Below are 11,165 nucleotides of genomic sequence, written 5' to 3'. Positions count from 1 at the left end.
AGGTGGTGGACAATACCCAAGGTGGTGAACACTACCCATGGTGGACACTGCCCGTAGTGGACACTGCCCAAGGTGGTGGACACTACCCAAGGTGACCACTACCCACGGTGGTGAACACTGCCCACGGTGGTGGACACTACCCATGGTGGACACTGGTGGCATTGTCACCCCAGGTGGTCACGTGAGGGAGGGAGTTGTGAGGCGTTCCCACGCGGGCAGATTCAACAACTCCGCGCGCATGCGCAGAGCGAGCGCGTCGAGCCGGCGGTCGTGGTGAAGGCGGCCATTGTTCGGCGGCGGCGGCGGCGGGAGCGTTGTCTCGTCGCGGTCTCTCCTGGTCGCGTTAGCAGCCTCACTCACTCAGTCCCCAGACATGGCGCAGTACAAGGGAGCCGCCAGCGAGGCTGGCAGGGCCATGCAGCTGATGAAGAAGCGCGAGCAGCAGAAGGAGCAGCTCGAAGCGCTCAAGATAAGGATTGCCGAGGTGAGTAGGCCTTTGCGATGCCCGAGGAGTTTCCTAATTCCCCCCCCGCCGGGAGACACATGACCCCGGGCTCGTGTCGTGGGTGTGGGGGGGCATGTGGGAAGTTCGGGAAACAATGTAAACATTACCGTTAAACGTTAATGTCACGTAACGTGGTTCATTTTTTGTTGAAGTGGAAGCGTATTCTCTTGACTTGTAATCGAATGTGTTGAACGCCGTCTGGTGTAGAATAAGCACATTTGTTTTGTAACTGCGACACGTTTACATCTTGACCCTTGATAAAAGCCGGTGAAATGATGCACCGTGTAGTGATGCGAAGGTTATCTATTACGTATTAAATGAAGACAACTTACGCAATAAATACACGAATGTATTGTATCGGAGATACTCGAGGCGACGTGGTGGTCAGTAGAGGGCAGTCCATCAAGTTGCACTGTTGTACTAGATGGTTCCATGTCTATGCTCTCGTTACCAACGCTCTTGCATTGACCAGCGAGGTGAAGTATGGTCGTATAACCCCCACGACCTGCATTGTGTGGGGAGGTCTTCATTCAGCAGTAGATTTATAATGGCCGTACATGTACAGTATATGGATTCTGAGAGGAAGTCTAATACAGTTTTACACTATTTTAAGTTGAATCGTGTTAAATGGCGAAGCTGTGCTGTTCCTGTGGTTATCATTGTCGCTGATCAATTAAAGCCAACAGCCGAAGTGTCCTTGCTATAACGATGTTTTAAATGGTTATCCAAATGTACAGCCCTGAACCAAAGTTGTTAATTGCACATTCCTGTAGTAGGAGCCAGGTATACCATTGGAAAATCACATGCAATAAGAATGTAAACATGTTGTAATGAGCATATAGCTTTGTCTTTGGATGACACACAAAAATAGTGGTGTTGCATTTGGGGTTGATGATGGAAACACAAATCTGTTTTAACAAATGTATCATTGTTCTTGTCAGGAAAACTTGGCCAAGTCCAACATTGACAGAAAATTCTCAGCACATTATGATGCTGTGGAGGCGGAACTCAAGTCAAGTACAGTGGGTAAGCACTATCGCATCAGTTGTCATTACATCACTGATAAAAACAACATGCACGTGTTTTATGGCTTTAACTTGATGTAAACAATTATATAATTAAAATGTACAAGTAATTGGTATCCAAAGTTTAATAGAAAAATTCACTCCTACTTGCGTGGTCCAGCAATTAAGTCCTAATGAAACATCACACAGCCTAAGTTTCTGAGCAATGTGGTGTGTTAGTGTACCGAACAATTCTTTGATTTTTCTTTTCACCATCTTTCCTGCCACTTGCATAGGTCTGGTGACCCTGAATGATATGAAGGCGAGACAGGAAGCGCTTGTGAAAGAACGTGAGAAGCAGCTCGCCAAGAAGGAGCTTAGCAAGGAACTATTGCTGTGAGTGCAGATGCGGATGAATTGTGCGCATTCCCAAACTTGCTGTACAGTTGCCATAGAGACGTCACCGCCATAGTCTCTTCCGCCAGTCATTACAAATATTTATGGAAGTTGCTTTCAAGTTAGTTTATGTTAAGTGTTACCTAAACATAAAGTACTCAACATTAAAACCCCCATCATGAACCCCCTACCACTAGTGTAGGATGAACTTAAAGTAGATTTTATTGATAATAGGTTTTTCCCCCTTTTTTTCTGGCAACAAAACAGGTGTTAAGATGTTAACACCAAACTGAAGCCTTTTAACAAGGAATCATGCCAGTAAATTTTTGCTTAAGTCCTGTATTGCTGCCCTGATCACTACCTGCTTTCAACATTGCAGAGTTTGCATTGCATAAATGAGTTGTGAGATATTAGCATGATGGAAGTGCTTCCTTGCGCAAAAAGCCGATGCTGAATCATTACCATCAAATGCAGGAAGCAGGAGCTGCAGCGTGAGAAGGAAAAGAAGATGGAGCAGAAGAGAAAGATCGCCAGCTTGTCGTTCAGTCTGAACGATTGCGAGGAAGATGATGAAGACTACAACAGCAGCCTCTCTGATGAAGGTCTGTCTGGTGAAAAACTTGACACCTTTAGCCTCGGGCACCCCTGTAAAAGAGGTTATCTTGTTACACCGTTGCCTGCTTCCGAATGACCCACGAATGTGCATTGTAATGTTTGAAATGTTAATCCACTCACTTTTGATGCTTCCCTAATTTGGATGTTGCTGACTGCATATTTCGTTTTAGAAATCGAGTACCCGGTGAAAAAGAAAAAAATTGGTAAAAATCCAGATGTGGACACCAGCTTTCTTCCGGACCGGGGCAGGGAGGTCAGTGTTGATCATTGCTTGTCTTAACCAATCTTCTGCCATGCAAACCTATTCTATGCCTCCATTAATTTCCAATGCTGTACTTTAAGCAGGAGTAGGGGTTTCTTAAAAAAATCGAAAAGAGTTAGAGCTTCTTGCAGGCATTATTTTAGCGTTTAGTATAATTTCACCTATGATCAGGTCATTGATGATGCTTCTGATCTCATCAGTGCTCAGCAAATTTTTGTCTGGATAGTTCTTGGATGAGCGACCACCTTGCTTAAGTTTGTATAAGCTGTGGGACTTCGTTGTGGCCAGCAGAGGGCAGCTCGGCAATATCCATTGTCCATAATAGTTTTTATTTAGGTTAGATCGCGCAAGTATGTGTCGTTAAACCCGCCACCACCCGACAGACAATTAGTAAGGTTTGTTAAGTAAACAAAACGTGGCAATGCATTACTAGTTCAGCACACCGGTGTGTTGGAGAGTAAACCTACAACATTTACAATTCGGGTACGACGTTTCGCCGGTAATTATAACCAGCCTCATCAGGCGACAACCGGAGTTGATATCCATTGTAGTGTACTCGTTCCCACATCAATCCTCTGTCTTCACATGCCTGCTTTGACCAGTATTCTGATGTATGGTCAAATGACCCCCATGACTTGCATGGCATGGAGAGGCCCCTCATCCACTTGGCAAAGCCTGCATATGAACCTTATGGCAGGACCCCGGGGTCCAGAATAAACGGAAGTCAAAATCGTAATTTATTTATTTTTGGCGACTCTACCCCACCGCGCGCATAAACGCTGCGACCCACCCTGCGCAGATCATTCAGTTATGTCATCCAAGCGCAGCGAGGACGAATGCGCAGAAGAGCTGAACAAGCGAATGCACTCCATGCTCGGGGTATGGGCAGGATCATAAGTCGTATCCAAAGCTGCTCAAACTGCCTACACGACTTAAGTCCTTTATTTGTCATAACGGGATGCATAATACAGTGAAACTGCTCTCTTATCTTCATTATTTGTGACCTACCAATGTCTGCAGCCAGGATCAATCGATGACAATCCTATTACCTGCAGATATTTAACAGATGAGATGCGTTGCACCGTTAATTCCTCCTGTTTGATAATACTCTCTTGTCCGTATGCATCTGTGCAGATTGGCTTAACCGCAAAAAAAAACATTAGTCCCCACATACCGTTCGTATCAATGTGGATAAGAGGAGCGGCGACCCACTACTCTGTAGAGTGACATTGGTATAAACGCTTGTTACAATATGAGCAGCACATTGAAAACGCGTACTATTTTATGCACTGTTTACAAAGTGTGTTCAGAAATCCACATCTGAGAAACACGATGATTGACAGAGGGGTGTAAATTCTTTTTTCGATCGTGTATTTAAATAGAGGTACTGCAAGCAAGTAGTTTTCAGTTTTAAAGGCATAGTTTAACAAGACAGCACTTGCCACCATTCCTTTAAATTTATTGGTGAAAAAGAGCAAAGTTTTTGTTTACATTATAATATAATGTTTATGCGAGAGCCCCTCGGGGGCTTATGGGACCCCAGGGTCCCGTCATAAGGTTCAAAGTAGGGCAAAACATATCAAAGTGGTGAAGTAATATCTGTTTATCTTTTACATTGTGAATTTGCTATTTGCTTGTAGCAGAATGGGTTTGATTACAGAGGGTGAAGCATAGATCAGCTGTTTTCTCAGCATTGTGCTGAGGCGCTTATGGACAACTAGTGCTGTCGCTGACATATTTTACCTGAATTCTCTCCACCTTGGACATTATTAAAGCTCCTGTGGCACTCTGACAAACAGCCGAGTTAACTTTCCTGCCCTAAATGAAATTTGACTTAAATACCTTATCAACACATCGATTATAATATAATCAGCCCAACTTATAGGCTCATCTTGAAGGAACAGATTATCCACTGTTAAATCGCAAGTGAATGCTTCTCTAATTTACGATGGATTTTTGTTCAACCTGGCTGTGTTTCTTGTTATAATTTTCGTAGGAGGAAGACAACAGATTGAGAGAAGAGCTGAGACAGGAGTGGGAGAGCCAGCAAGAGAAAATCAAAAGTGAGTGGTGACTAACACCAGCAAAAGCATATACCTGGATTCTTAGGGCTTCATTGCATTGTTTTTGTCTTATCAATAACTCGGTAAATGTTTTGTTTACTTGAATAATAATTACTGCTTATGTTTTTATATTGACACCTATGGAATTGAGTTGTTTTGTATGGTTTAGGTTGTGCATTTATTTAAGGATATGGAATTTACGTTTGTATAAAAATAACATTCTGGTGCGAAGTGCTTTTCTGCATTTTAACTTGTATTAATCCACTCAGACGAGGAGATTGTGATCACCTACAGCTACTGGGATGGCTCTGGGCACAGAAAGACTGTGCGGGTACGTAGCGTTTATCTGTTCCTCCTTAGAATGATACATCAGTGAAATATAGACTTGGCACACTGGACTCGCAATGCACCCAGACCGCAGAGAAAGGGGCTGTAATTCAAAGCACCCTGGGGACTATCCATATCGAGACCAGAATCGAAACATTGCCTTGATTTAGCCATGATAAAACTCGAACAAAATTGTATTGTTTATGATCAGTGTTACAACAAAAATGTCACTGCTAAGAGTTATTTTTATAAATCTGTGATTTGTATCCCAATGAACGAATTGTAGTTTTTTTCATGGTCTGACTTGGGTGTTAAAGTATTGTATAATACTAGATTTGAAGCTTTCGTGACCGCAAGGATTCATACTCTTAGGTTTTTTCGGTAAAGTCACGTAGGGTAAAAAATAATAAATGAATAATAAGTAAATCGATTTATTTTAATTTATTATTTTATTTTTTATTTTTACCTACGTGACTTCACCGAAAAAACCTAAGCGTATGATAGGCTATGTTTTTAGTGAAAGACCTTTTTGGTGAATACATTGCGGATTGAATCTCATGAGTTTGTGACGATTGTTCAAGCTAGACTCAATGTAGTCATTACATAGCAAGTTTTCACCATCCTGTGCAAATGCCACATGTTTTACTTACAGATGAAGAAGGGAAACACCATCCAGCAGTTCCTACAGAAGTGTCTAGAAATGCTGCGGAAGGACTTCAGTGAGCTCAGGTGATGCTTTTGATTACACAAACTATTTCACCAAGGGATCATCACTGGAGTTTACCATGTGGTTTTTGGTAGCTGCATTGGTCCCATATACATTGCAGTGATTGATTAACGTCTGTCTTGCTTTGATATTTTAAACGTTTTATTACACTTGGATGTCTCTATTTGTTGGCGTTTCATGTGTATTCATTGCGCAGCATTCCCTACAGCTTGAATTATGCATCTCATGTTCCTGTTATGTGATTTGTTCCATTGTTTAGAACTTCTGGAGTGGAACAGCTGATGTATATCAAAGAGGATTTGATCATTCCTCATGTAGGTATTACCCAGGCACAGGTTCCAATGCTAATCAAATTCGCATTTATGTCCTTTGTTATTGTATAGGATTACATCTGCAAAAATATCCATAAGCAGCTGCAAAAACACACCAAGCTTTTCAACAGGCATATCATGTTATTGTAATTTTTATGTGTTTTAATTTCCTTGCCAGATCTGTACCATACCTTTTTTAAGCATCATACTTTACATGCTGCAATTAGTCACAGTGAAACATGAAGCTGTTCTAATTAGGTTTACAACCAGAATTAAATATAGTAAAACAATACTGCACCCTTTTTAAAAGCATTTGCACGAAATTGGGTTGTTTACTCAATTCACAATGCAATATTTTCTTGGGTGCTTATCAAAAATTGAGAGCCAAAACTTAAAGACATTTATGTTAACAGCCGTCCAGGCAGTGACACAATGCATTATAGTAGTTGTCGACTGAAACCAGCTTTTGTTTTATGTGTAGCTTGAATGTGCATCTGTAAAATATCATTGCCGTATTAGGTTATTATGTCATCAACTGATGAAGTTATTTTTTGTGGAAATGATTGGCCTTGATACTCCAGTCTACTTTACCTTGCTCAATTGCTCGCATGTTGTGTAGACAAATTGGATGTGGATTTTTTTTTGTACATAAGGTCATGCTTGTCATCTGTTCAGATCCGGGTAAGCAAAGCAGGGCACATTAAGCAGATGTGAATACCTTATTAAAATTGATTTGCTAAGGACAAGCTTGTCTGGGATTGACCATGATAATGAATTATCCAGCAGTAATACCTGATGGATGTTGATTAAGAATCATGAAGGACGAAAACACATAAGCCATGCTTAGATGACGATAATGCTCCGTGAACTTGAATGACCCCTATGCGTTATGAGTCTGTGCTGCTTGCCTGTAACACTAATTATTCCCAAGTAACATTAATCAACCAGCAACAGAACCATCTGTCCCTGAGACGAGAATATTGTGTATAACCAGCAGTGACAAGGGAATTAATGAATGCAAGATGTCTTGCTTAATAATTATGTTTTATTGCAAAAGTATCTTTTTTTAAAAACAAGATTTTATTTGACTGAAATTAAATGTACCGTACTTTGAAACCAACTACCTGAATCCAAATCTGTTATGCAGACTGGTTACATTAGATTGTAAGCAGTTTGTTTCAAGGCTGGATGAAATACAGTGCACATTAAAATGTTATAAAATGGCTCTTCTATTAAGTCCGTGTGGATTAGTGCAAAAAAATATTTATCCCTAGCCTTGAAGACAAGATCGAGCAGCAATATTGTAATGTGAGCTATAACTAATTCTATCAAACGTACCCACAAGCACTCTTAAAAGTTCTAAGAAGCCTTAATGTCAAGCAACATGGCTCTATGGCTTTAAATACAATGCGCTTCACTGTTGCACGTAAAATGGCATTTACTTGATTAGCTGACATTAAAACTAAAAAACTCGGTCCATAATAAAGATGCACAAAACATAAATAGCAAAAGTGTTAATTTAAAAGTTTACAGATTCAGTCAATGAATGTACTTGCGAAGGGTGTGAAATCGACTTTCTATGAATACTTAATGTGTTTTCTAGTATTTGAGATACGCATGTTACAGCTAATGCAGTGCATTTACTATCACATTGCTACGTCTGTGCAAACCTGTCTGTGGTGTGCTAATTTGTTGACTGGTATTGGGGTACATTTTCGTTAATATTGCCCATTCCTTCTTGGCCAATTTCTTCATTGTTTTTGGCATTCTCAAGCATGATGAGTTGATGTTTGAGGGTCTTCATTTGAGTGTCTTTGTGCTTCTGTTTACAGCATTATTCCTTTTTACGATTTCATCGTGACTAAAGCCAGGGGCAAGAGTGGTAAGTGCACAAACTTTGTATTTGCGTGTGCCACATTTGTGCTACTGCAGTAAAATCCTTATGGGAGTTCCGTCGCCTCGTGCATAATTGCCACACTAAGATGTTCTGGCCTCTTTCCAGTCCAGGCAATATTCTTACAATTGGCATCATTCACTGATACCCTTCAGAGATTTTCTGTGACGTAAGCAGTGCGTTTTGTAACATGTACACAATGTGAAGTGAAAGTCTAAATGAGTTGGGGAATGTTTTGTGCTAATTACTATTGTCACCCAGCATTTTTTTCCTGAATTATATAAAATAAGCAGATGCTTGTGACCTGGCCATTAATAATCTGGTTTGTTTTAGTGATAATGAGGACATTGTGTCCTGCCTTTCGTCAAGTATTGTGAACTGATTGATTTTGTAGTTTAACCAGATGAGAGCCCCTTATGATTCAATACCAATTTCCCCATTCCAACTAGACTTTGGGTATTAAGGCTTTGCAATTGTTTGGCTGGCTGACCATAGATTTCCATGCTTGCCCACCTGTCAGTGTAATCGTTTTATAACTGAAAAAGCTAATTGCATCCAATGTCCATTGGTACACTGCCCCTTTTGTATTTGTATATCGTAGCATGTATCATATCATGAGCACTGCTCAATGGAACTGTTTGCAGTTACAGAAAATTACAATAATAGTAGAAAAATTAATGCAGCATCAAACATTTCACATCCACTGACTGATAAAATTACCTGTAAATGCACCCAATGTAATATTCAGAAGCTAAAGAGGGTAGAACCTGCATAGTGATTGGATGGAAGGGGGGAGGCCCTTATCCAGCAGTGGTTTGACAAAGGGGCTGAATGCAAGGTCTGAAACTGGAATCCTAGTTTGAATCGTTCATTGTATACATTTTGTATCTGTCCCTGTGTTCAGGTCCGCTCTTCAGTTTTGATGTTCACGACGACATTCGGTTGTTCAACGATGCCACGGTGGAGAAGGACGAGGTAAGCGATGGTGATTTCCATTCGGCGACTCGGCATGAACATCGTGGTCACCGTTGTGCAATGTAACTTTGGAATATGCAGCACACGCATACAATACTCAAGAGTGTTATCGACATTTTATTGAACAAAATACGTGAAACTTTAATCAAAACATACACGTGCATGTAAAGAAGAGGAAAAACTGAATAATTAACTTTTTCTCTAGTTACTTGAAGATAGTTCTCCATTTATTCCCAAACAAAACTGCTCAATTTGGTAAATATCCCAAGAAAAATGAGACTTTCCTGGCTATATAATTCAAATCGTTATTAAGTGTTAAATGTCAATGCCTAATTATACAAACCTCCGATTAGCACGGTTGGCTACATACGGTGCGAAAGAAGTTCTACAGACATACGGGTGATGATTTTCCTTGTTTTCCCAGTCTCACGCAGGCAAAGTGGTCCTGCGCTGCTGGTACGAGAAGAACAAGCACATTTTCCCGGCGAGCCGCTGGGAGCCATATGACCCCGAGAAGAAGTGGGACAAGTACACGGTGAGTTGGACTTCACACACTGCACAGAACCCCCTCCCACGCCCGCTGTTCACCCACAGAGCTGTAGAGGTCCTCGGAGCAACAGGGATGTAATCTGTTGACGAATGGGTTTGGCAAGAACTGCCTTACTAAAAAATCTGTATTGTGTTCGATACCTGCCCAAATGCATTTCCAGATACAAGCATACCTTATATTTCACTTTTATGTTGGTTGTAAATGCGTGCTAAAATACACAGTTCAATTTCTGCATGGATTACAAGAGCAGTGTCATTTATATCTACAGCCCTTTTGTCATGCCACTGTTGGATGAGGTCCTCTCCAGGCCGTGGAGGTTATTTAAACATATTTCACCATGTTGGTTAATGCTGGTTGGTGAATGCTGAAAGGGAGCATAGACTTTTGAATACAGTACAGTGTGACGATGGATTTTGCAACACTGCCCTCTGCTGACAATGTAACTCCTTAGCAGCCTATAAAATCTGTATCATACATATTGTCTGCCCATCCCAAGCACCATCTAGGCTGAAACCTGCTGCTTTGCTTCTGAAATCTGATGTTATCTTGTGCATTCTGGGTGATTTGGTCACGGACAGGAGCAGTCTCAAATGTTATGATTTTAAATAATTGAAATTTTATTTCAAACTGAAGCAAAGGACCTGGTTTATGTGGGAAATTTGGAAAGTAAGCCTTATTGAAATGTAGACAAATAGTATATGTCTCAATGGAATTACAGGGCTTGTGGCTGGCATGGAAAGTTTAATTATTGCACTTACAAAACATTACAATAATTAGCACTTTGTAGCTCCGTGGTTTTTTTCATTGGATGTAAAAACTTCCCTGATGTGCTGCAGAGAAGCAACACGATGCTTCATTGCTGCCAGTTCACCACCCAGGGTTCTTTGACCATAAATACTGCGACGCTTCCAGAAAGCCAAATGCAGCCAAAGTAGTACAGCATGTACACAAAGCAGCAAATGCATCACTGCCATTTACGCCAGACATTTTCACTTTCACCGAGATTTGAGTTTGAATGAAGAGTGTTACCCTGGTATTGCACTCATTGGCATGCTGCCAAACGTGAGTTTTTTTTGTAAAAGAGTAATGAATCAATGTGACACTTTTTCGTTCGCAGATAATTAAGCACATAGTAAATTATGTTCGTGTTTTAACATACTCTCTTTGCCCCCCTCCAGATTCGATGATTTATTTTGAGTTTTTCATGGAGCCTGGCCCCAGTGGGAATGGACGTTGCCAAGAGGAAATATTCAGAAGCTGCAGACTGGTCTCTCTACAGTCTTTCAATACATCACGCTAATATTTGCTGTTGTGAAAGTCCTTGAATTGCTTATGTATAGATGAATTAAATCGTGTATAAATTAGTCTACTTGTGTCATATATGTATTTGCTTTCATTTGTAAAATGTCAAATAAAATTTTAATACCTCGTGTTTTTTCGCGGGTGATTTATATATCTAACTTTCATATAGCCTCAATTCTGTAAATTCTGTTACAAATTAACTAAATTAATTATTGGAACAGTATTTTGTTTAAA

At 40.6% G+C, this 11,165-nt stretch overlaps 1 protein-coding gene across 1 annotated transcript; it reads left to right on the top strand.

The window, feature by feature from the left end:
* Nucleotides 1–252: 252 nt before the first annotated feature.
* Nucleotides 253–11,059, top strand: FAM50A (family with sequence similarity 50 member A). Its single transcript, XM_061566971.1, has 12 exons — nt 253–484; nt 1,447–1,531; nt 1,806–1,905; nt 2,380–2,507; nt 2,691–2,773; nt 4,779–4,845; nt 5,115–5,176; nt 5,825–5,901; nt 6,159–8,092; nt 9,009–9,079; nt 9,504–9,614; nt 10,808–11,059. The coding sequence occupies exons 1-9, from the start codon at nt 374–376 to the stop codon at nt 6,280–6,282; spliced, it is 837 nt and encodes a 278-aa protein (XP_061422955.1). The 5' UTR covers nt 253–373; the 3' UTR covers nt 6,283–8,092; nt 9,009–9,079; nt 9,504–9,614; nt 10,808–11,059.
* The last annotated feature ends 106 nt before the right edge of the window (nt 11,060–11,165 follow it).

Source organism: Lethenteron reissneri, chromosome 38 (assembly GCF_015708825.2).
Source record: "Lethenteron reissneri isolate LAM-NWPU_2019-01 chromosome 38, ASM1570882v1, whole genome shotgun sequence".
Lineage (NCBI taxonomy): Eukaryota > Metazoa > Chordata > Hyperoartia > Petromyzontiformes > Petromyzontidae > Lethenteron > Lethenteron reissneri.
Note: the sequence above shows the minus strand (reverse complement) of the source record. Positions and strands in the feature narration are given on the sequence as shown.

Coding starts and splice junctions, on each gene's coding strand:
- FAM50A (XM_061566971.1), top strand. CDS start 374: ATGGCGCAGTACAAGGGAGCCGCCAGCGAGGCTGGCAGGGCCATGCAG. Junction 2,774..4,778: donor TTCCGGACCGGGGCAGGGAG/GTCAGTGTTGAT, acceptor TAATTTTCGTAG/GAGGAAGACAACAGATTGAG. Junction 5,177..5,824: donor GGCACAGAAAGACTGTGCGG/GTACGTAGCGTT, acceptor TTTTACTTACAG/ATGAAGAAGGGAAACACCAT.